Below are 26,600 nucleotides of genomic sequence, written 5' to 3' on the forward strand. Positions count from 1 at the left end.
TGAACGTGCATTCTTGGGAAGGCACACAATAGTTAATGGGTCCGCCTAGAATGACCACAATTAAGAAGACACCAGTTTATTTCACAGAACAAGCATCTCTAGGATGTCCATACTAGAATGTGCAAGGACGTTAATTAACTCGAGTTAATTCGTCTCTACTCCCCTTCCAAACAAAGTATATGCTGTAGATAATCCTAGGACAGCTGTTGATTTTTTGTGGCTAAGGCAATTACGGATATTACCTCTATTAGCCATGGCACAAGCTTCTGTCAGCTACAGAGCTTAGAGCCCTTTAAAACAACACGTGCAACGAGCAGGAATCTGAAGTATATGAACTCAAATTGAAGTTGTGTTAGTGCACTAATGTGGGCACCAGCTTTCTCCAGAATTTCAGGCAGTACAGAGGAGACAACCCACTTCAGCAATATCCTGTATACAGTCCCCTTCTGCAAAGTGTCAGATTATTGTAGAGGTAAACATAAATATATCAACATATGGTACAGTTAAGCAGTGAGTCAGGGACTTAATTTATCACCTTAAAAAGAACCTGATGGTCAAATATTTTCTTTCTATTCAGAAAATTAAAAAGCTCTCCCATGCCAAAATCCCTTGATGGATTGTAGGGACAGATAAAATGGTTCTTGGAACTTCAAGAACACAAATATTTGAACAAAGTCCCAAATCCAGCTAGAAGGCAGAACACGGAGGGCTTACGGTTTTAGATGATCCCTTTTGAAAGCACTCTCTTTCATGCCACACTGTATAAAGCAGCTGGTAGATGAAAAAGACGATGGTTTAAGGTCACTTGGCTTGTCTTTGGGATGCCCTTGACATGTCACCCTGTCCCGATAGAGCAGGAGTAAATGGCATGAAGGTAATAAATGTCCCTTGTTTTGGTTACTTGCCTGTCATTCAGGGAGCTGTCTCCAAAGAGACAAATTAATGGCTATTAAGAGTTTCATACCCTACTATTTGCTCTGGTTTTGGATGTTACTTTCCATCTCTTCTGCAGAAATACTCAGTCCAGTGTTTAACAAGTGTAGCTGTTATTATCCTAAATTACATAAGATTTTTCTTACCCTGTGACAGCAGTTTAGGAGGAAAAAAAAAAAAAAGCCCTTAAAAAAAAGAAATGCCTGTGGCAGGACTTTAACAAGCTCCCAGCACAGTTTCAGAGTGCATTTGCAAGCAGTGTGTCTATATGAACAGTGCAGGGCTGAAATGTTGTTGCTGTTGCTGATGGCTGAATTTAAATAAAACAGGTGACCGGTCCGAAGCAAAATGAAACTGTTAAGATCAGAGAAATGCTGAATGAGAGGTGGTTTGGAATCTGAGAGATCTTTTTAGCTTTCCATGGAAATATCAGTATTTCCATTGTTGAAATAATGGCCTTAAAAATACTGACAGACTTTGAAAATGCAAGTTGCTAATGAGTTTGCAGCAGAAGCCCATTTTCCTTTCTGTTTATTTTCTGGTGGTAGAAATACTCCTGGTATCTATGTAATTAGTGTTTTAATGTTTGTTTTCCTTCAGTCAAGCCAGCCTTTATACATACTCCTTTAGTTCTTTCATTGTTTTGCAGAAATTAAAATTCTGCCCAAAATAATTTTAACCTTCCTTAAGCTACATATGAAGGATTTTCAGCTCCTAAAGAGATCTCTTCAAGCTTATTTGTAAACAAAAAAGTCTTTAAAGTTGTAAAGTATCCTATTGTTATTTCTTAAGAACTGCAGAACTGCAGGCTTATTTATTTATTTATTTAGAAAGGATATAGTTGACCATTAGCACAAACTAAAATACTTTTTCATGTAATAGAAATATTCTTTCCGAGGCAACATCTTATATCTTACCAAATTCCAGGCTTGGTCTTGCAAATTTATTTATTTATTTATTTATTATTTTTCCCTATTCAGATAGTAATCATGTAAGGAATCAACATCTGTAGCATTTTCTGCTTACATTTGGTTGTAAATATTGAAGGTAAAGGTGGCAGTTGAATTTGTGCAAACTTTAAAGAATCTTTTAAGCTTACTGAAAGAATAAACATGTTTTTCTAGGGCATCTCCTACAGCCTACAGTAGTTTTGATCACAAATTGAAGTAAAACGTTCTGCCAAATTTTTCAACTAAGCAGTAAACATTCAATAGGAGTGTCTTTTCAAGAACTGGTCACCTTCCCCATACCAGGAATAATAGATACTCTAGGTTTCTAAGGGAAAGTGGAGTGTTTTGAATGGGTTATCAAGACTGTTAAGTCTTTAAGGCTCCACGCATCACTGAAAAACACAACTTTGGTGTAGCGAGGAGGTGTACATGATACATGATATAGTTTATAGGGATAAACCAGACATTTCTTGTAGAATCAGTAAAGGCAGACGTGAAATGACCAATTATAGTAATAGACTGTAACAGTTGAGTTGATAACTGTATCAGTAGCAAGGTTACCCACCGCATTTACTGTGGTCATTCTCACAAATAGCCTCCTCCTCCTCCTCCTCCTCATCCTCGTCCTCCTCCTCCGGGGCGAGAAGGGGAGAAGCAGCAGTACAGCCTGACAACAGGGTCTGCCTACAGGAATACAGCTGCTGGCCTCTGCATTTTGTTCTATGTCTCGTGTTGTTTTACGAGATAAAAATTCTTTTTCCAGTATTTTTGGTCTGTAACCAAATGCAGCACTAAGCAATTATGTGTCATTATCCTCCCGTGGTTCTTGTGGAAAGAAAAGTCATATCCAGGCGGTAACAAGCACACCAAAATGGCTGGAAATCCAGTAGGAAAACATGGGTTGCCCTCAGCGGTCTGCCTGGACAGTGGTCAGAGCTGCTGTGTCCCACTGCCTCGGAGCCAGCCCGGCTCTGGGGTCCTGATGGCTCCACACGGCACCTGGGGACCTTGGGCCTCCTGCCATGTCCCCTCCGCACGTGGTGCATCGGCCACGTGTGACTCGGTGCCCGAAGCAGCCATGTCCTGAGGAAGTTGGTGCCACCCGTCCCGCAAAGGCCGCCTTCCCCATCAGCCATGCACCAAACTTGCAGCAATTCACACGCGGGGCTTCTCATCGTGCTCCTTTTCTTTAAAAGGTGACTCAGGTTTCTACCAGAGGCCACTTCTAAATTCACAGCATCGTGCGCCGCGCGGTGCTCGCTCCTCGTCGTCCCGCCGCCCGGAGAGCGGGCGCCGCGGAGAAACAGCAGCCCAGAGCAGCCCTCCTGCTAATGCGTCCTGCCCTGGCAGGTCAGACACGCTGCACGGTGAGAGAAAGCCAGGTCTGAATCATTTACTATTTATTTTGGAAGATTTCATTATTTAGCTGACCTTGGCACTGGCTAAATAAATAAATAAATAAATAAAGCTGAGCTTACAAACCTCAGATAAATGAATAAATGAAATGCACAGATTGCAACTCAGTTTCTTCCTGTGGGTGTCATGCTTTAAGTAGGAGTCGGGCTGAAAAAGGAAGAAATGCTAATATCCCTAAATAATACTTATTTTTATACTGGAGTGACATGCACGGTTATATTCTCTAAAGGCCAATGCTCAGTAGAAACAGTCACTTTCCTATGACTTTAAGAATGTCTTTTAAAAAAGTATTAAGAGGAGGAGCTGTGTATTGCTCTTTTGTGGTTTGAATCAGAACTGATGCCAATTGTATATTTTTTGCATGTGATTCTTGGCTATTTCATGTAACCGCCTGATTTTCACGCACATAATACTGTACTCCTGACTTCCAAGAGACTTTCTTGGCTTCTGGCAAAAGTCCCTTATGACTCACTAAGAGCCCGCTCTATAAATAATTTGAAATTAAAAGACTCTACACATGGGTTTTTGATAAGAAAGGATTTTTGCCTTTATTTTCCTAAAAAAAAGTAAACAGTAGGAAAATCATCTCAGTGTCTTCCAATTACTTCACAGCTGAAAGAGTATAAACTACTGTAACGATAATTTCCAAAATTATGTCTGGCAGCATTATCTTGCAGAATGCTTTTGGACTCAGGTTGACTAGTAAGTTCCTGGTTCCCGTGGTGTGTGACAATCATTATTTTCACCCTGCTGAACATTTTGGAATGCTCACTAAAAAGCTGCTAAAAGGAGCATTGAGCATAGTGCATCTTTTAGAAATGCTATACAGATACAGGCCATGGTGGAAAAGAGAGAGTGTCTGGTGTTGGAATTGTTGGCACTTGAAAGTTAACCTGTTGTTTCTTAGAAAGATTATGTACAGGTAGTTTCTTTGAAAAGAGGTTTTATATGTACAGTTTCTTAGCCGCAGCACTGTGGTACACAGTGCTGGAAGAAGGATTCCAGCTTGTTGTGGCTGCAGGTTGATCCCTAACTGAGAAGGGACCATTTGGGGATCAGTTTCTCCGTTAGTGCTTCGGTTACTCGGTGGCTGCGGCATCCGCCAGCTCCGGCTCTGGAAAACTGCCCACGTCGGGGCAGCGACTGCCTGAGCCGCTGCAGCCCCCGCTCAGAGAGAGTTTGGCAAAACCCCTGATTTCCTTCCTCCTTGAACAGAGTGCAGACACCAGGGTGGTGTAAATTGGTCGAGTTATTTGACATTGGTGGATGAACCTCATAGATCTGATATCATTCTTTGTCCACCATATACAGTGGCAACGGACCCTAAACATACCCATATATTGTCCTCTATGAATTATTCTCTGGTATCTGTTCAAAAAGCAACAGAAGCAATATCCTTATTGCTGACTTTTGGGAGAAGCTCTTACAGTTCTGTCATTTCTCCACTGTCCCCAGAGCCTTCTTGCTAACGACAATGTTATATATACAGTGAAGATAAGTCTGGAAGGCAATTTAAATTATTTTTCAATATATTCTGATAGTGGAAGAGCTAAATCATGTATTTTTTTTCATGGCAAATACAGCTATAAAGATGCTGCAGTGGTTCCTTAGCCATAAAGGCAGCATCCTAACTAGGGGAATATGGGTTCCTCTTAATACACTGAATTTGATTTTTAAAGCAAATTTCTCTATAGTTACCTGTGCAAATAAATTGAATTTGCCCTCTCCCAGCTCTTATTGTTAGTATGAGTCTTGATTAAAAGATAGATATATATATATATATATATATATATATATATATATATATATATATATATCAGTAAAATAATCCCTGAGGCAAGTCTACTTAATTATAGTTAGAATCACATTTGGGAAGTATTTTTTCATTTCATGATATGCATTTATTATTTTGCTTGGCAACCCGTATGTTTTCTGGTTCAATGCTGTTGTACATTGCTGAAGTCTGGGTTTATCCCAGTTATCCGTCAGCACCTAAAGTGTCACCGAGGTCACCTTGGAGGAGCTCTGCGGCAAGTGGCTTGGGGGTCTTGGTGGACTGAAACGCCCCTTCCCATGGGAATGGAATGCTGTTTTCTCCTGGCAAATGAATGAGTAAATGAATGAGTAAATGAGTAAGTGAAGCAATTCAAAATGTGGATTTGCACTGTGGTTGTCCAGCCTTTGGCGGCGGATGTTTCCGTGGCAGCCAGCACGTGGTGCGGCGCTTTGGAGAAGGTCGGTGAGACGGCGACTTCCCCGCCGCGCTGGCAAATGTGTCTTGCAGGAAAGGCCACCGCGCTGCTCCGGGGGTCTTGCATTTCCGATAACCTGGATGTTGGCGTAGCTCTTGGACAGGGCGTAGAAAGCAGCGTGTGTTTGCATTAGCCTCAGCTCTTGGAGTGGGGTGGGTATTAGCTCTCGTGATGGGCAGAAGTGGTCCAGCCATTGGCCTCCTCTTCAAGAGCTCGTCTTCAGGAACTCCTCTCGAGACCTGTTACCTCTCTTCACGTTGTCACTCCTAATCTAGCTGCATCATTGCAGGTCAGTGGGAATTGCTAAACACTGGGTTACTCAGAAAATTGTATTCTAGAATGTAAATCCAAAATACAAGATGGAAAGAAAAGGACTTTCCCTTTGGAAACTCCCTCAGCAAGGTAAAAATTAGTTGGTTCAGTTTAGCCTTGGGGGAGTGATGCCAGAAAGGGTGTTTTGTCCAAGATTCTCATAGTTTTTTTGTTTGTTTTTGTTTTTTTTTCTTTCTCTTTTTCAGTAATTGATAGGTTATCATAATTCAGGAATATTAGAGCACAATATATGAAATCTGTTTCTGCAATCCCTTGGACTGTACAGGGGAAGTATGTGCTGCTTTTGTTGTTAAATTGCTGCATTATAAAAAGACTGCTTGTTCCTACTAAAATAAGAATCTTTTTTCCCCTTTGGAGTGAGCATGAATTTCTGCAAGATGGGACTTTTCCCTTCAAATTAGCATAGTTATTCTAATAAGCCCAACTAAAAAAAAAAAGGAGAGGATTCAAAGAACACATTTAGAACTTACATTGAATATAAGACGTGAAACCTCAAAATTCATGTTGGAACAAAAAAAAGGAAAAATATTAGAGAAAAAAATGGGTCATTTTGTAATGTTTCAGTGCCAAAGTGTTCTGTAACATGTGTGAATAGTAAATTTTGAACTCTTCCCTACTGTACCCATCAAAAAGGAAAGTATAACCCTAGAGAGGAATTCTGCATGTGATGGCTGTGTGTAGTAACAATGTGGGGATTCATAATTATTTTCCCAATAGGTCTGCTAATCTTTTTCCCTGTAAAAATTTTCTCTCTATTGGGGTGGCTTATTTCATAGGAGTCATGATTTTGTGGTGTTACACACCATCACACTTCGATCAAACTCATTAGGAATTTCATTTGAAAAGAGATACCCTCTGCCCAAAGGATTTATTGCATGTTTACTGCAATATGAGCTGAGTTTTCTTCGAGCACTGGCTGAATAACTTGTTTGAGAATTGTTCCAGCACTAATTTGGAATTTCTTTTAGGGATGGGATTTGGTTGTAGCCAGTTGTAGTCAGTTGTAACTTGTTATAAACAATAAATTAAAAAATCATGTTTTATCCTGACCTTCCTGCATTTTAAAACCTTTTTTTTTTTTTAACCACCTCCCATTAAAGTCAATGCGTAAGTTTCTTTTGTCTTAAGTGGAAGCTGCATAAGGATCTTAAACTCTTTCTAATAAATGGCGTAGACATCACTGAACAGTCAGTCAGTATGGAAGGACTGACAGAGGGGAGAGGTGCTACACGAGCATGACACATGTCCCTGATACCACTGTGGCATGCAGAGATGTCATGTTGTCTGGGCACTCACGATCATGTCTGTTTTCTGTCCTGTTGTATCGTTTTTTTCCTCTGTGAGTTGCTAGGGACGAGCTGATTACTGTGACACTGAGGTAGAGGGATAGACACATGTCTTACCAACCGCATGTTAATATGTGTCATATATTCCAATTTGGAGTAAGCTAGGGGAGTTATTTTAGGCGAGAGTTTCTGCGGTGGTGCTGGCAGCTCTTCGTTCCTACCCCATGCCCCATTCACATCACTGGCATGGTTTTCTTTAAGGTCTTGGAGGACATTTCCTCACTGCCCGCCCCAGTTTGCCTTGGCAAGCAGCGCGGTCTGAGTGTTGCCTTGTGAGTCTGCCGGGAATAAAGTCAAGTTCAGTGCTGGAAACTAAACATTGGAAATATTTGTTTGTTTTTGCATCCCTTGTCTTTACGCCTTTGAGCATATAGTGATTTGCTACAAGCTGGCAGGTGTTTGATATCTCTTACTCCTGTAGGGAAATTCTGCTGATGATTCATAGCTAGAGTCCTGCATTTCTGTAGATCACATCTAACAAGAAGAAACTGAGGGGAAGGGGGGTGAGCAGATCCCATTAGAGCAAGATGATGTTTGATACTATGAGGAACTGATGGTGATCCTTATCAGTATAGACCTTCCTTAAATCTGTGGAATATGGAAAACTGTCTCAAGTCAGAGATAGAAGAATGGTACAGAAATTTTCCTGGTAGAGGAAAATAAACAGAAAAAGGAAAGAGCACTTTTTTTTCCTGTTTCTTCCTTCTTCCCTAACTTTGGATGTATTGAGCAGTATAATAACTTGCCCATATCTGTGAGCAATGCAGAGCACAGCAATCAATAACAGATGCAATGACGAGCAGGTGTTGGAGCTAACTGACATGAACAGTCTCCAAAGGTAATTCTGTCACTCAGGACATTAACAAACATAAGCTCAGTTTGTTCCTGGTGAAAAAGTGAATGCTTGCTTTCCATACAGCTACAAACTCTGCCAGCAGTTCTGGTCCTGTAAATTGGAAGGGAGTGGAGGTCAAGGATGAGGGAAGGGCCCTCTGCCTTTCACAAAGCAACCCAGATCTTTGGCAGGTGAAGAAGGATGGTGATGGTCAGCAGGCGGCTGTGTTCCCCACCACCAGTGTCCCTGAAATGCCCAGTAAACTGCAAATTTGCCTTCTATGTTCAGAAACGCCACGACAAACAAGTGCAGAGCAGCTGCGAGACTGAATTTATAGCTGGTAAAGAACTGTGCATCCTGGCATGAAAGGCCACATCAGATAACTAGTGTTATCTCCACTTTTTTTTTTTTTTTTTTTCTGATTAGCTGAAGCTGTGGCACAAGCCAGCCTGGCTTTGTGCAGCGCAGTGGATGGCAGATCGCTCCCCAGCAGCAGCAGTGCCGGGCCGGAGCTGTCGCCCGTGCGTGAGCCGCAGCGCTGCGGTCGTCGCAGGGTTGTGCCTCAAGCTCTGCCCTCCCTCCGTGTGTCAGTTGGACAGTAGTCTGGGTGAGTGGGATGGTTCAGCGCTGCAGTGAGAACCTGTGGATTTACTCCTGGCTCCACCAGTGGAGAATTCTCTCGGACTCCTCTAGCACCCTCCTTGCCATCCTTATTGATGGAGCTCTGCACTGTCGCAGGAGCTAAGAGACTCACTTCCACCCTCAAGCACTTGAGGATCCGGGGGGAAAAGGTGCAGAAAAGGGGAGATCTCGTGTGCTCACATTCCTAGAAGAGTTTCTAAGAGCAGTTATTCCTGCTCTTACAGCAGGAATACATGTCTCTAGCTAGGTTGGACCTATATTACCGCGGTGTAATATTTTCTTACTCTACTAACTGAATCTCTCTGCTACTAGCTGTATAATACAAAGCAAAGTATAAAATAACAAATAGCTTTTAAAAAGGGAGGCAAAAAAGAAGATTTTCCTATGCATCCAGCTGCAATGCTAACCACAGAAGGCAGAGAGGAACCTTCGCGTTGGGATTGCAGCTCTATTGAGCTGTTCCCCTAACACTAACACCACCATTTGTACTTGGATTTTAAACTGAGTTCCTTTTCAAAAAAAAAAAAAAAAATCCTTCCTCCACTAGCTACCCCAAAATGACATTTATGTTATTGAGGGTTTTACCATTGCTGTCCCATTTTATCACAGAGCAGTCAGCAATAGCACATAAATTTTTATGCTCACCCCATTACAAGGTGTTGTATAAAAAGAAAGGTGGCTTGGATGATAAAAATTATGTGAAATTTTTCACCATGTTCTACCAAAGAGCTGAATAATTCAAAGCAGGTGGTAGTGGGAAGTTCGCTTCTATTTCTCTTTACTATGTGTGTATTTTGTTATCTTTGTATGATTCTGTGAGAAGCTGGATTCTTTTCTAATGCAAAACAATATATGAGTATGTGTTAATATTGATTGTACACCAAGGATTCCCTTTAACTTTACACTCCAGTAACAACCTTTGCATGTTTTTGCCCTGATGGCCCAGAATGTCACTACAAAAGGCTGTCATTTTTAATCAGGAGTAACACGAGCAGCAGAGAGCTAATCGTGGTCAGAGCGCATGCTAAGCATTGCCTCCTGATCTAAACACCCGGGAAGACAAGAGGTACTACCTGGTGGGCACAGGTTTTGTTGGGTTTGGCAGCCACTAGAGGAGGGAGTCAGATTATCAGAGGTTCAGATGAAGGACATGGTCAGGCATCCCTTTTTTTCTGGCCCAGTGGTTTTGTAAGAGCAAACACCTGCTCTTAAGATCACATCAAATGTTTTCCTCATGTTATGGTTGTAGAACATTATGTCTGTGTATATCATTTCAGAGACATAGGTTTTGCTGTATATGCATGATCTTTTGTATCTAAAAATTATATAGGGGCCACATGGGAGGCAGAGGATGAAAAAGAGAAAGGAAGAGAAACATGTAAGAGAAAAGTGAAGTACCATATCTATGCTGATAATCAGGATAGAAGATAATTAGGAGCCATTGAATTTGATGGCTGGTTAGCCACAGCTTCAGTGGCAACTTGGGGCACCCCGTTATGCATTGCTGCCTGTGTTACTAGTGCTTCAGCTCTGGAGTCACTCCTGGAAATCTTTAGGATTTTGTGACCCTGGAGATGGCTGCTCTTGCTGCTGTACGTTGCATATACCAGCTCCCATGACCTGCAACTATTCCTAATGAAGCCAGAGATGAATCTGCAGTGTGAAACCCCTGAGGGCTTGTAACCTTACTGAAATGTCTATTTTGGGAATGATTTTGTAGAGTTTTTTTTTAAGCTGTATAAAAGCCACGTTTTCAACATGCGAGGCTCTGCAAATAGCTGCAATAATTCCTGCTTACTCAAAATAGCAAAGCATGCCACTATCAAAATGTAATCTGAGCTCTTTGGTGCATAATCATATTTTGCTCATTTTTCTTCATGGTGTTGCTTGAAATAAATGAACCCCCTAACTGTGCCACCACCAACCCAGAATTAATAAGCCAGTATTTCATACCTGGGACAAGGAATGTAGCGACTAGCACTTCATGACCCATCTCTCATTGCTCTCCCTTCAACATTCAATAGCATTCTCAGCATATGTCTCTGTTTAAAGTTTAGCTACAGATCTCATTTCAAAATGATATGACAGCATTCATTTCATCGTCCAAAATTCCCGAGCCTGCCTTTGTTCATAAGAGGCCATAGTCTGGCAAACATTGGCAGAATCCAATACTGGGAGTGATATTTCTTGGGACTGAGACACCTTCAGTCTGTTCAGCAGCTGAGCGCTGTCACTGCTGCTGTGTGCTGTTCCTTGATTTTTGTCCCCCAGAAGTGTGTCTTTCACCACACCTTTTGGCAGTAATGCATACAAATATGCCTGGGTTACCATTCCCTGTTAGTGGCAGGGATTCTTCTTCCAGTGCTGCTTGTGCACCCATAAAGGGAGGAGGGAGCAGACAGCCACACTTAGCTTTTTGCAGTTGGATTAGAAAAATCTGAGATGTATTTCCAAATACACATGGCCTTGATGGGTTTTCTAGATCTGATCTTTATCTCTCTAGGCTTTTATCCAAGCTCAGATCTTTTTCTTCTTAAACCTCTTAAATTACTGCTGTTTAGGCTCTGAAACAGCTTCTTTGATGTGGACCTCTGTATTTAAGGACATGTGTAGCAGCACTGAGAAGGAGGCAGTGCAGAACCTCTCAGGGATCCCTAAGTTGCACAGTGAGGACCGTCTGCCATCTCCATGTCTATAGATCAATTGGTCTCCAAATTGCCATCCTGGGGCCTCAAAGCCCCTTAGTTTTGGTGTCTGTCCTGACTGCAGCTTGAATCCCGTTGCCATCAGTGCTCACGTGCATTGCTCCTCACTCACAACCCTTCTCGCGCTGAGCTTCGGCTGTTGTCAGTTCTGCGATCACTGCATCCAGCCCTGTCTTGGAAGCCCGAGGTATCATATAGCATCATCCTTCTGCCTTTGCTAGCCTAGAAGAATGGGACAAAGACAAGGATCTCGTGGGAGGGTGACATGATTACCCAATGGCTGGCCATTTCCCAGTCTTAATTTATATACATGGAGACATAGATCTTGTTAATGTCAGTCTCTGTAGTCCTGACGACTTCAATCAAACTTATGCTAAAAGGTATTCTCCAGACCTCCTGCTTTTTGGCAAACAAAGCAACCTACCTCACTCCTTGCAGCCTTTCAGAGTCATTCTGAATGTTAGATGTAACACCTTGCATTTTAATGTGTTTATTGACAATACATTTATCTTTCGCAACTTCTCCTCTAGCTTTTCTCTTCCACACGCATGCCTTTCTAAGTAATTACAGCTTAAACAAGCCTAAACCCTCATCTTAGTAAAAGTTATGACTTTCTCTCACAAGCTAAAGGTGAAATAATTTTAGTTGAGTCCTATTCTACTCTGTGCCAATGTATCCATATACCTGTCTTGTTGCATAAAGACCAAAAGAAAAATGCGTGCAAAATTTTGACATATATTTTGTTTGTTATTATAGTTTCTCAGATGTTTCATTACACCTTGGACACACATAGCTAAACAATTTCTGAAGAAAATGGACTATTTGCAGTCATCTACTGGCAGCCTGCAGCCAACACTTTGCACTATTTGTCAGAAAGATTTTTCACAGCACCATGCGGAGAGCAGGGGCACCGCGCATGTGCCCATGGAATGGGTCTGCCAAATGCAGGCGGAATGTGCCACCCTCGTGGCCAGCCGTGCTGTGCCGTGGGGCGAGGAGCAAGGCCCCGCTCCTGAGCTGCTCATCCCTGGACTTAGCCCGAGATAGAGAGCAGTCAATTGAAAGCATATTCCTACCACTTAGGTACTTACCCTACAGCAAATATTTCTTTAAACGTGGCTTCTGGTAGAGCTGTGCTGAGAACTGCAACTGCTCAGCAGTTGTCTGCATCTTTTTGCCTGCCCTATTCTTGGTGCTGGCTGATAACCCCAAAGAAGCGCCCCCGGAGTGTCCCTGTCCCTCGACTGGGCAGATTCCCCAAGGGCAGGGGTCCACTCCATGCCACATTTTATTGCAATACTCCTATTCCTTATACTCCTAACCACAGCTTTTTCTTTTTTTCTTTTTTTTTTCTTTTTTTTTTGTCAGTTCAGTAGAATTAATCACATATTCTCTATATAGATTTGTTAATATACAGCATTAATATACAGCCACACGGTGAGTATTACAGTGAATGGTTTCCTGTTAATGCAGAACATCGCTGTGTCTCTTTCAGCAGTGATGACTAGCATCTTTCATCTATGTAAATGGTTTACTGGGGGTATTGCAGATTGCTCTCAAAAGAATTTTCTCATGGATACAGAGCTAAAAGGATAACACAAGTAATTGCATTCCCTAGTGCCTCCCAGTGCTTTACATGTTCTTCTTTGCAGAGGGAAGAATCTTTCTGTTGTGAGAAGCCTGGTGTGTTCAGTAATTGTGGCTAATGGGGGTCACTTGTTTTTGTCTGTGTTTCAGGATGGAATGGGGAACCTGAGAATCACGGACAAAGGTCTAAAGCTGGAAGGAGATTCAGAATTCTTGAAACCTCTCTACGCCAAAGAAATCCGGTCCAGACCAGTGAGTTACGGGGAAAGGGGAAAGAATAATCACATTTTTTTTGTAGTCCTAATAATATTTAAATTAAAAAAAAAGAAAAAGAAAAGTTAAGTGGCAGGGTGATATGGATTTGGATAAATTATGTCATTGACTATGTACAAATGTAGCGTGGGGGACAGTGGGTGTCCTTGGGTACTTCATGTGGGTGCTATGTCCTCTGGGCAGCTGTGAGGTGGATATATGTGGGTTGTGCCTTTGTAAACCGTGGATAAAATACTTCAAAGGTGTTTGGATCCTTTCAAGATAAATCACAAATAATCGTCATTCAAAATTAGTGCTTTTTTGTGGGCATGGGAGTTGTGAAATCCAGCATGCATTTTAGTGGTGCTCTGTTTTGCAGAGAGCAGACAGGTGATATCTTACCACGATGCGCTGATCTCTCTGTTCGCACAGTAAACCCATATTTTGTTCTCACTCTTACTTCATGTTGTGTTTTAACATTATGTGCAGTTAAAATTCAAATCTGCTAGAAGGGACTGCTTGACAAGACTGGCAAGAACATTAACAACTGAAAATGAGAAGGAACCCAAGTGTGATTGAAATAGCATATTCATAGTAATACTTAATTGACTGTCAGTGCCTTTTGTTCTTTCTAATGCAATCCTGTTTGTCCTGAGCAGCTTTAAAATAGCTGAAGAAATTGCATATAGTATCCAGGATCCTTCACAGAATATTTCATCTATCTTATTTCTTGATCTGAAGTGTTAATTTGAGTCAGATACCAACCCTCCCTGTTGATAACAATGGTTTATAGCTAATTAAATAAAGTTAACATCCCTTTATCTCAGCATTTCAGTGGTCTTGAAGAAATTGGAACTTGTAGCATAATCAACACAATATCCAATATGATATCTGATTTAATTATTGAAGGTTGTAACCTCTGTAAGATCGCTATGAATTGATTTGAACAAGCATAATCATTTAGGAGGAAAAGTTAATGCGAAAGTGTTCCTATCTATAAATATTTTTATCCCTGAATTCAAAGCGAACTGTAGAACCTGGTGTGGCATATACTTTGTGGCATAAGGTGTGTGAAAAAGTGCAACCCATAGTTTGATAAATAGACTGAAGAATTGCTATTAACATTTCTTTTCTCCAGTTAGATTGTTGTAAATGATATTTAATTGCTAAGAGAACAGAGAGCTCCTTTTGTTACTGGGGTGTTTACTTCTTACGTATGGTCTTACATATTATCATCTCAATCTATGTTTTAAAATGGCGAGGTGAACAAAGCCTTTTCGCAGCTATGAAACTAGTTTCAACACAAGTGACAGTTTAACATGAACCGCAAAGTAAGGCCTGTTTTGGGCTCCTTGCTTTATCCTTCCTCTGGAGCTAGTATTATTTTCACTGTTACCCAGAAAAGGATCTAGTTGCAGGCAAGAAGGACCAAATTACAGCCTTAGGAGGCAGAGTTTCTGTTGACTTCAGTAGATGGGCCTCAAGACTGTGCTGAACTGTTTGCCTTGCATATGGATTCTCCAGCCTCTCAGTGGACTAGGGGACTGGTAGCTACATGTGCAATCCTATCAATTTTGGTGAATTTTTACTTTCTTCTTCTCTGCACAAAGTAGCTGCAGTCAGTCAAAGGGTGATGCCTGTGGAATATTGGCAAATACTATGGAATAATCAAAGCTATATTTGATTACATTTATTATAGATTTGATTGCTTTATTATAAATGATTTGATTGATTTATTATTGATTAGCAGCCTATTTGTAAGCCTCAGAGCTTGCAAATAAAAGTGACCTTGTTAGTGCAGGAGCCCTAAATGTTATCTAGAGAGTAATGAATACTAGCTAGTGGTAGCAGAGTTTGCAGCTTGTGCTCTTGTTTCAAACAAATGTGATAGTTGTGTCTACTTCTCCAAAAGCAATGAGAGCATCTTAAACTTCCAGCTGAACATATTGCACACTAAACATTATTTTCTATGCCACTTGCATGGAACATGAGCATCTTGCTGCCTTTAATTAAGAAGTTAACTGGACCATGAAGTATTGCTTGCGTAAATAAAAGTGATTTGTACTTAGTCAAGAAGGTGCATTAGGAATCCTTGCACTTCTTTACTTTGCACATAAATTATGGAGATTATTAAAAATTGGAAGGGTCATCCATAAGCCCATCTGTAGCTCAGCTGCACTGTCACTCTCAAAATGTAACTGTCTTTCTAACTGTTGTAATTTATTGTGGACAGTCCTGTGAACCATCTGCTTGCTTATAAATCAGACAAACTTTCACTGAAAGTTGCGTGCAGCAGCACAAATTGTTAATTTGATGTGCTGGAAAGCAATAGTAACAGTTTTGTGCTCTTCAGTCTTCATTGACTTAATTTGAATGGAGATTTAAAAATGGAAATTTTGCTGCCTCTGTTGAGAATAGCTTCTAACAAGTAGGCCCCTTCAAATTTACTCTAAGCACAGGTTTAGCTTTTTTCTGTGCAATTGCTTTTTGCCACATCCAAGTCTATAAGCAACATAGAAAGTAAAGAGAAGAAAAGGAACTATGTATGTTTTCTGTTCTGATAGCAATAGAAATAAAATCATGAGGTGAGCTTATACAGTAATATTATAGGAATTATTCTGTTGAGTAAGTGGGCAAAAACTGGTGAGGTGATAGTCTCAGCATTAGGACATAGAGAAAGATATTGCCTTGATAGCATCAGGATATTTTTGACCTTTCAATGTTCGTTTCAAGTGAATAGATAGGAATTAAAGCCTCAGTTTAAACATGTTTACACCTGGGCCTAAATTTTCTTACCTTATATCCTTTTAAAGCTGATGTGATCGTTCTTTAGCAAAGTAGATCTGCCCAATCAAGATACTTTGCGGTAGAAAGCTCTGGACTGGGACCGTGCCCGTCCGTCCCTTGGCAGACCACCGTAACAGTGGGCGCATCTGGGAACACCCGTTGCGTTGTGGGCACAAACCTTTCTTGCCTCTCTGAAGGATGGCAAATAGGTATAAATGATGGCAGAAGTCACTGTGCAGATTGCCCTCTAAAAAAGGAGAGATTTATTAGTTTATTGTGCCAGTTTTATCTTGAAGTTCTGCTGCTTCTTGTTTTTAGTCAACAAAAACAATTTAAAAGAGGAGTGCTGTATGTCCAAAAATCCCGTGAGGCAAAATACGGTGTCTTTTTTATTTTCCTTTTTTGGGGGTGATGTTAGAGGTCCCAGTTCTGCTCACTGTGGGAAACATGTTGGCGCTGGGTCCCGCGTGCGCCCCTGTGCTCGTTGGCTGCGCCGCTCATCTGCAGCGAGGGAAAGGGCTGGGAGTGTGGGGAGAAGGGACCGGGCCCGTCCCAGCACTCGACTGTGGTTCCACAGGGACATGCGTTCGACGTAAAAACTTCACCCTTGTAGATCAGGGCTGATATCTGCTATTGCTTTCACTGTTGTTTATTAAGTTCTCATCAGCACAAAAGCTAGACTATCTAGCATAAGATATGCTTTTCTATACTTTCCATTTTTCCCAGTCAATGTTTGAATGATGGAAAATAGAAAGGAAGGTTTTAGGACTGATAAATAATTATTTTGCTGATGTAATTGTCTCACAATGCTCAAATTTGGAAGAAGAGGGTATAATTTTAAAGCACAGAAGGAATTCTGTAATGTGGGTATTCTTCCATATTAATTGCTCTATGAGCCTACCTGCCCCAGAGCCAAAAATACATACTGAAAAACAATAAACCATGTATTTGGATTAAATAATGACATGTGCCCACATGGGGGCTACCTGCCTCATTGCCATAAATACACGTCTATAAATAATACAATACTAATTTAGATTAAAAAGCAACATTCACCCATGAAAAGAGGTAGTACAGATGGCAAGATAATTGCAACTTCATGTTATGCTCAGGCTGTGTAGTAAAAATTCAGCCGTCAGTAGAGGCTCAGCTGACACAAAAGAAGCATGGTATTTTTTGAGGAAAGGGACAGGACAATTCCTTTGCTTCCTTTGTCAGAGTTTATAGGGCAATAAAAGGATATTGAATTAATTCCTGATGATTTGGTCCAGCAAAGTGCCTAAGGATTTGAGCGCTCTCACTGAAAGCATCACAGAATGGAAGTGAAGTTCACCTCTCCCTGCTATTGTCACTTAGAAGTCCCTATGCACTTACTCTCACCAGCAATTTGGGCATTAGTCTTCCAGCATTTAGCCTCTCCTTAATCATGGACTCTCCAAAGAAGGGAGGAATCTTCTTTTATGCTCGCTGTGATATGAATGCTCTGTAAAAGCTGGCTGGGCACTCATGGTCATGGTTTCATGTTGGTGTCCTAACATTTGCGTCTGGGGTCAGCTGAGTTGCCACTTCAGGGCTGAGGCAAACTCACACTATCAGTGCTCAGCTTGTGAAGCACAGACAAAAGGATATTGAATTATTCTTTCCTCTAACAATGTTTCCATACCTTATTCATAGTTTATTCCTTCTTTTGGGACATTTTTGCCAACATACGTGAAAATGTTATTTAAAAACTCCCTCTCTCTTTTTTTTTTTTTTTTTTTTTTAAGAGCAGGGTTACTAATGATCCCATTCTAAAGGAATTCCTTCTAAAAGGAAGCTTCCTTGTCACCGTGTCTGGTTGTCTTGTGTTCCTTCTATAAAGATTACTAAGCATGCACTATGGCACCAGTTCAAACAGCTTGTCATTAGAGTTTGTGCCTCTGCTTGTTTGCAATAAAGTCTCTCCCTCTTTGATCACTTTGAGTTTTGTTTGCCCAGTAGCTATCGACGGAGAGGAGAGCTGGCAGTCAGAGGGCCAAGCAGTAAAAATACAAAGCAGCAGCAGAGCAAGTCACTAAAAAGGGCATCATTTTGGCATAAGCACTCTCAGTTGATGAGCAGATCTTATTATTATCACCATCCAGAGCAGATTCGAGTCTTTATGACAGTATGCTATGAGCATCCAGTGGGATTTATAAAATTGATATGCTCTTCTCTTAATAAATTTAATTCTCCAGTAATAAATTCCAAAAAACTTACTTCAGCCTGAACTTTGGTTGCCCCAGAGCTTTGGGGGCAGTTAGTGGCTCTGTGACATTTCCAGTTTACTGGAGAGATTTAAGTAAATTTTACAACTGTGAAAACATTTCCCTCTACCTTCATAATAACATTGGCCAGAAGTTCCTGAAGTTTGAGTTTTCAAGGAAATTTTGTAGGCTAGAACTAGGTCTTGCTTTTCATGTTCCCAATTGCTTGTCTAAGAGCTGGTGCTCTCCCTGGGAGTTGTGTGCTGCACTCTGAGCAAAACAGGCCATTTCACTGTTCTACCTGTGCAAGGTCTGTTTGCATGCCAAAAGAAAGAGAGGAAGCTCTGCAGTAAACAAACTTTCTGAAATAACTCCACAAGTTAGATTCCAAAGCAGAATCTCATTGAGGCTGCCTATGGCATTTTGAAAAGGATTTCATTAAATGTTGCTAACATGTCATAAGCTGTCTTAAATGGAAAGGTAATGGCTCATAACATTTGTAAGCTTTTTAATTTCATGCAATATGAGCAGCGTAATCAACAGCTATTAAAGTCAATCAGCTATGCCCAGTGGGCTACCTACCTCTGTTTTTGCCTATATTTTCATCATGGGCTCACCCCTAAGATAATTCTGGGAGCAATGTGTTTGCACTTCCTAATCCTAACATCAGTGGAGGTTTGGTGTCCAGAAAGCCCAGTATGGTCACTGCAGAAGTATCTGAACCCCTAAGCTAATAAATATGTGTTTTTGTTTTCTAGGAAGGGGCTTTGGGCCACTGTATTAGTGCAGGCTAGTTAACAGCCCTAAATCCAAACATCAAGGAGAAAGAGAACTTCTCCAATCATCTGCCAGTTTTGTTGACTTTTTTTACTTCCACAGATAAAAATTGTCTGCTTGAGTTGTATAAGGAAAAGGGAGGAGTTTAGATCATGAGTTTGTTCTGTTGTTTTGATCTGATTCGCTTCTTTCCATTTCAAATATTTGCAACTGAATTTTTATGGTGATAAAACAGGTGATGTGCATCACAGCTCAACGTGAGTGTCTAGGTAAGGCTGGGTGATCTCTGATCTCTCTCAGCTTTTGTATAGCATTTTACCATGCTTGCTTGCTTGCTTGCTGCTGCTACTAGTGTTTTATCTGTGGAGAAGATGATAGTAGGGCTGAGTGGTGGGTGGTTCCATGGTTGCATGTGGTTCCATGGAAGTGTTGCACATCAGTTCATAGTGTTTTCTCAAATGAGCTGTGAGCCTTGAGACAGAAGAGCAAGCATTAGAACCAAAACGGAATGAACAGTGGATTTATTTCCCTGAAAGAAAAAAGAAAAAAAAAGGAAAAGATGGGTAGTAATTGATTGAAAAGTTGGATGTAAAAATAGTTGACCTGAATGCGATTTGCAGGCAGTTTGTTGACTTCTTGGAATGTGCCCCATATTCTGGTGTCTCCTCTTTCAACTTAGGTTTGGCTTCTGGAATTAATGTGCTTTCCTTCTTTAGGATATAACTGGGAAGTTGCTGTGAAGCTCAGTTGTTTTGCTTTTCTTAATTAGTTGTATGTTATAGTCTGTCAGTATTCCTGCAGGCTTGTATGAGCTGTACATTGTCCTTTTATTTGACTGGTTAAGCTTTTATATATATATATATATTTTTTTTTTTTAAAAAAAAGGGAGGTTTACTGGGGGTGTCATGAGTGTGGGAGACACCAGTCACACATACTAATTACAGGTTTTCTGTGGCTAACTTATTTTGCCAGACAAGTATTGCTGTTAAAAGAAGCTCTGCTGGTAGTTGACTTCAGCTGACCTGAAGCAACCCATTACATTGAATGCATTTGTGCAGTAGACTTAAATTCTCAGTCCAAAACTTGATCCAAACTTAATTTTAACAAGCTGTAGGCTCAGAAAGAAATAAGTCTTATAAAGCACCTGACACTGCTCAGGGAGCAACGTGTGCAATTGTATACTGCTACATTGCCCTCTCTTGAGGGCAAAGACCTTGAGTTTAAGGATTTGCTATGTCTAGACATCACTACTGGCAGTCAGAATTCAGGTTGCTTTAGAAACACTGAAATGTAAGAACAGCTTCTTAATTCTGAATGTGAAAATGGAGCTTTGCAGTATGGCTAGACAAAAAGAAATGCTACGACATATAACAAGATCCAATTACAAAGAAACAGAATACTTTTATTTTCAGGAAGTTTCAATAACAGACTTTGATGGACAGAGCTCTGTCCATCAGAGGACAGCATTCACTTCTACAGCTCTTCTGCTGATCAAAACTATTTTGGAACCATTTTGTGATTTTTTTGTGTGTGTCGGGGGAGGAAGGTGTTGCTTTTTTGTTTGTTTTGCTTTCTGTGGTGTTGTGTTGTTTTAACAAGCAAGTATTGCTTGACAAGACAAGCTGTGCTGTCATTAGGAAGTGCAGACACATGCAACTAGAACTAGTTTACAGACAGTTTGGTTTGTGTGTTCTTTGCTTTGCAACAGGAAAGGAAAAATCAGACCTTCTAGGTTTCATTTATGAACAACATTGCCGGTGATAAGAGTTTCTCTGGTTGTTTTGTTCCTAAATGACATATTTCAGATTTGGAGAAAGAAGAATGCAGTGTAAAACAAGAACCACTTTGAACTTGCTCCTGTTTTCTTAGCGCAAATTGGTTGAAGCTCTTGGGAAAAGTAACTTGCTTCTTTTGAAAGTAAAATTTCTTTGGCCATTAACATCTCCCTGTCTGAAACATCTTTATTTTTGGCCTGTATCTGCCTAAGGCCGTGCCTGGCCATCTATTCCCATGTATACCAGCATTATTTTTAGGAAAAATACAGTTCAAGCCTAGCCAGCTTTTGTGGCATAGTGCTGGAGTGCAGCTTGCTATTGCATGCATGGGTGTTGTTTATGAATTGTGTGATTAAAAACATCTATAAATCCCATCAGAGGAGAGAGGCATCCTGACTTTTTAGTGAATCATTCATATAGGCCTTGGTGAAACCAGATATATTATTAATTTGTTCAGAGAACATAAGTTACTTTATTAATGTCAGTAAGGCCATTCACATGCATAAAGTTAGGCATACATTTGTGTTCTTTGCTGGATTAAGTCCTATAACCTCCACCTGTATTGCACATACGTAGCAGAATGAAGCCATCACCGAGAATCCATCCTGCTGGACTCAGTACAAGTATGAAGAAGGGCGCATCCCTTTCCCAAAAGGGTTTTACAGTGGAAAAAAAAAAAAAAAAAAAGTAAACAACGAGTGGAATAGGAGGTAGGAATGAGGGTAAGCCAGGCGGCTTGCTGATTTGCTCCTCCAGCAGGTAAGAAGTGATGTGAGGAGTCCTGTATTCATGTGTGGTTCTTTTTAGTGCATTACATGCCCTAAGTGTAAAGGAGCATGTTGTTAAGAGTGGGCCTGTATTTTCAAATAAAGGCTGACTTGGTTAGAAAGTATGCTGTTGTGTGTATCTGGCCACAGAGCTGAGATGCAGCTGTAAAGGCAGAGCAAGCCAGTGCGAGTGAGGAAGCTGGTCTGCCCTGGAAGGGAGTGAGCACGAGAGCAGCTTCCCTCTGAAACAGGGGCTGCTGCACGGGACACCAGGCTGGAGGCTGAGGGTGTCGTCCTTTGGAACGCACTCCAGCATGGTCTTGTTGCAAGGGAAAGTTTTCTTTAATGTGTCTATTTCAAATGCATCCATGCTAAGTTTGATTTATAAATTGCTGCCTGTTTGTAGAATGGTGAGTAATTGTGTACCAGGATTTGCATAGCATCCTGTCAGTGCAGGACATTTCACTAGATTCTTAACTTGTAGTCTACAACTGCAGGAATAAAAATGGCTTTTAAGTCACAGACTTTTTTGCTTTCTCTCTTTTTTCCTCCTACAGCTTGATTTTGTACTTCTGATTCTTTTTCTCCTTTAGCCAAACAATACACTGTTCCACAGGTTTGGCCCTTGATTTAAGCAGTGGGGATTTGTCATGGGACATTTAATGAATAAAAGTGGTTAACATTTGAGTTCTGCTTCTCTGCTAAGAAACCAGTAGCAGCTTCAGAAGGTGCCCGTGGTGCTGCGAATGTGTGGCCGCTGATAGAAGAGCGTGCTGTTCACTGGATCATCCCTGTCATTGTCTGCAGTGCCTGCAAAGGCTTCCTTTCCAAGTACTAATACAAGCTGAGCCTTCCTCTTGAATGAGATCTGACAGGACTGCAGCCCAGAGCACTACAACTGAAGAATAAGATGTGTTTCTCCAATGAGAAGTCTTCTACAGCATCTATATTTAAAAGCAGAGAAACAGAATTACAGACAATTGAGTTGACTGGGGAGACATCATCTTTCCGATAGAACAAGCATCCCTGTCCAGCTAGGCTTTCAGTTCCCTTAGCTGTTTTCTTTCTTTCAGTTAGGTTGATCTGGAAGAGTGTGAACAACTCAATACTTTTCTTAACATCATTATTTTTATAGGTATATTTTGCAATTTAGAGGTATAAAGAGGGTAAAGCTGTTCATCACCACCCAACTATTGATACTTCTCTTTCACTGATGTATGGTACATACAAGTGAAGCCACAAAGTGGATGACCACATAATCCATAATGTAAATATACAGTGGCTGCTATATAAAGTGAAGAGATTCTTTCAGATTAAGAACAGCTGTTGTATGTGATCAATCTGTGTGATCTCTCCAGAGCTGTTGTACTGATGTTGTCTCCAAAGAGCTATGGCTGTAAGTTGATGGGATGACCCTGAAGATGTTTCCTATGATGCTTCCTATGGGGTAATATCCAGGGCCTGCGTCTGTTCTCTGGTTTTGGCAGACCATCTTTGACTACTGAGGTGAAGGTCAGGGCAGGCATTGGTCACAGGAGAGTGGCAATTAGATTGTCATGTTATGTTACCAGTGCTGTTGACTTGAGGAGCACCTTTTCAATTTTAATTTTATTTCATGTGTACTCTTGCTTCAAGCCAAAATATTGTATATCTATTTGTGCTACATTCTTGGAATCCCCCGCTACTGCTGCAAGCTGACTTTGGCTGTGTGCATTTCCTTCGGATCCCAACTGTTATTATAAGTGATAAGCCTTGATGATGGTACGCAGTTGGGAAGGCAGCAGGCTTTTGTTTCTCTCCACAACATGATGTATTATGCAACAGTGTAGGAAATAGAGTAGAAGAGATGGTAACATGCAGACATGACCATTTCTGCACTTTTTTCCTGGTTGGTGCCACTGACTGGGTGTCTTCACCAATCAATTTTGTCCCCCTAGGATTTTAAAAGAATTCAAGGAATAAAATCAGCTGGCAGCAGATTTTCCTGTCTAAAAGAGGAGACAACCAAACAGACTGAGCCAACTGGTTGTGATCCACACATCTTCGGCTTTTCTATATCTTGCTGTGCTCCATTTTACCTTCGCACATCCTAATCCCTTTGGCTGCCTTTGCCATTATTCACCATTTCCCCAGACAGCATTTACTACTTCTGCCATGCATAGAAAAGCATCTGCTGATCTTCCTGCAAGTCTGATGTCTCTTGAAGCGCCACTGCCCAGGCTCACGGTGCTGTTGGTTGGGAGGTTGTTCCTGTTCATGAGCCCTGTACCATGGCAATATCTGCAGTTACCCCTGAATGTCAGTTGGATGGCAGTCACAAGATGCAGTCAGTTCTTAACACAAAACACCCTATTTTGTTCCACTGATCAGAGATTTGCTACCATTTTATTTTGGTAGGTATGCACGTTTTGTGCATCAGCATCCAGCGGGATTTAGGATCTTTCCTTTAGATCAATCCAATCTCCTGGTCATGTGTTCAGCTGCATCTGTTGTTCTGCTTTCCCAAATGTGTCACTGTGGCTGGTAGACGATCTGCCTCTCCTGGGATGAGGGTTTGGTCACTTATTTTTACTCCTTTGGGGAAGTCTGTGACTAAGGGTGAAGACTGACAAAGCATCCTTCTAAAAGCAGAATATTGATCATTTTAGCAAGAAAAAAAAGCAATTACATAAAAGGAATTCACAAGCAATCTGTCTAACCGTTTAGCATGGCCTAATAGCCCTGTACCATAACTAAATTAGTCCCAATTACTTGGTATCCTAGGCTGTGCCCATGACTGTGTCTTTCATCCATTCGGTTTTCCCAAATATGCCTCTAAAGAGTTAATTCAGTATATTTCTACAATAAATATTCCCACAACAAGCCCAAAATATGTTTTTCATCAATCATTTTGTAGCTACTTCAAACCTGTCACGCCAGCCTATTTGCTTACAGCAGCTTAGAAGAAAACAAACCACAAATAAAGGCAAGACTTTGAATGGAAAACCTGAATTTTAGATCACCAGGAATGGTCAGATCATCTTTATTTATGTCTTGTACAATGGCAAGTGCACAGACACCAATGAATAAATAATTGCAGTTCCAGAAAATCAGATTATTTTTCCCTTGAAGTTATTGAAAAGGGGTTTACCCCTTCAAACTTATTTTCTGATGCACAGACCCATACTTGCCTATGGAGCACAACAAGCTGAAGGAGACCTGTCGTAACGAAGTGCCTAATAATTGCACTAGAAACCCAGAGACAGAACTGCTTTGACTGCAGGAACATGTCAGGGCCGAACCTTGTCATTTCACGGGCTGGAGGTATCCGAGAGAGCTCCACTAGGTAATCACAGAAGTGAGGATGGCCTTCTGTGTTCCCTGCCTTCCAGCCGTAACCGTGCTGTAATATAGTTGCTTTTGCGGTGTAATTGGTTTCTCTCCAGGGCTTCTTCCTATTGATTCTGCTTGTGTGGATTTAAATTGTTTGCGGGTTGGAGCTAGACTCAAGTTGGTCGGCATTTCAGTTTTCTCATGTCCGACAGCACACGTGATATTTCTATCTAAGACTTTAATGATGTTCAGATCGCATCATTTCCTGGCCTGCACATACATACTTGATTTGAGAAGAGAGGCTGGATCAGATAAGTTCAGAACATCAATAAATACGTGCATTTTGTTTGGTGACAATTTGAATCTTTTTTCCCAGGAAGCAGCTTGTGTTGTGTCATTTTTTTCAGCATGCCGTGTAAATGCTCTACATCTGCAACTGTCGAGGATGGTGCCATCCCATAGCAATGCCATCTGCTCGTTCACAAAGTGCTTTTTGCGTAGATTAAAAAAAGAGAGGTGTTATTCATAATTAGGCAAATCACATGCTGTGATCTGTGATGGATTTGATTTCTGTTGCTGGCTACCTTGCATATGTCTATGTGTCCATAAGCATTGTCTATTTACTGGCATATGGATGCAGATGAATCAGAGACTCATGAATTCCTTTTCCCAATTTAGACAGATGGAAATGTTTTCTGTTCTTCTTATTAGCAACAGTTACGCCAGGGGCATCAGCAAGGATCTTTACTGTGTTTAGTGCTGTACATATAGGCACAAGTTGGCATGGCCAACTCTAATCTAATACGAGAAGTTAACTCAAGGCCAAGGAGAGTTATGATTCCAAAGCAGTGGTCAGAGACAGCCATGTTAGTAGAGTTCTTGGAGAAAAATATCTGGATATATAACTTGGTGTTATGCCTCACAGTAACAAAATTTCTAAAAGGTGCTGTGAACACTGGAGAAACCAAGTCTCTCGGTGAGTCAGACTTTTGGAAAGTATTACTGTTCTTTTCATAGTAATAGCAATATTTACTCTTAAATGTGTATTCAGCTGACTAACTGACTGAGATCCTACTTGTATCTGGTGTACTGTACTCCAAGTAATAGAAAATGAGTCTGAGATCACTAGTTCTCTATAATTTTAATATCATCTTCGATTGCCTTTTATTCATAGCAAACTATGATTTACCAGTAGTTCTAAAAGATGCCTAAGCCAGGCAGTAGGCATACCTGGAAGGCTATAAAATGAAAATGAATTAAAGGAGGCTGCACACCCGTCTGGAGTACAAGTTATGAGCAGTGCATAGCTATGCAGTTGGATGATTTAGAATATTTTAAACCTCAGCACCATTTTCTCCTTCTCTATCCTGTGTTCAGCAGGAGATCCGTCACCGCTGGAGTCTGACTGTAACTAGCATAACCCAAGGCGGGGACAGGCTGTAACTTAGCAGAAATCCATAGTCCTGTTGCTACAATAGCTCCTCTGTACAAGGATCAGCTACCTCTCAGTCTCCTTAGAAGCAGCTGCTGCAGTTAGTTATTTCTGAGGGAGAATATGGAATAGATTGAAAAGAACTGTAAATACCTGGTTGATATCTGCTGGAAGCTGGTGATGAACGCTCTGAGGATCTACGACTGCTAAGGAGAGTTACGGTTCCTCGAGTGCTGGTGTGAGGAAGAGCTCTTCCCTGGTGACACAAAGTTAA

General features: G+C 41.0%; 1 protein-coding gene across 1 annotated transcript in view; it reads left to right on the forward strand.

Moving 5' to 3' along the window:
* The window catches only part of SGCD (sarcoglycan delta), a 126,861-nt gene that overhangs the window by 46,094 nt on the left and 54,167 nt on the right, over positions 1 to 26,600 (forward strand). Inside the window, exon 3 of the mRNA XM_088536964.1 lies at positions 13,150 to 13,251. Coding sequence (XP_088393090.1) covers positions 13,150 to 13,251 — 102 coding nt within the window. The remainder of the gene's footprint in view (positions 1 to 13,149; positions 13,252 to 26,600) is intronic.

The sequence above is a fragment of the Tinamus guttatus genome, unplaced genomic scaffold, assembly GCF_059628265.1.
Source record: "Tinamus guttatus ecotype Peru unplaced genomic scaffold, ASM5962826v1 Tinamus_guttatus_pri_ptg000710l, whole genome shotgun sequence".
NCBI classification, from domain to species: Eukaryota; Metazoa; Chordata; class Aves; order Tinamiformes; family Tinamidae; genus Tinamus; species Tinamus guttatus.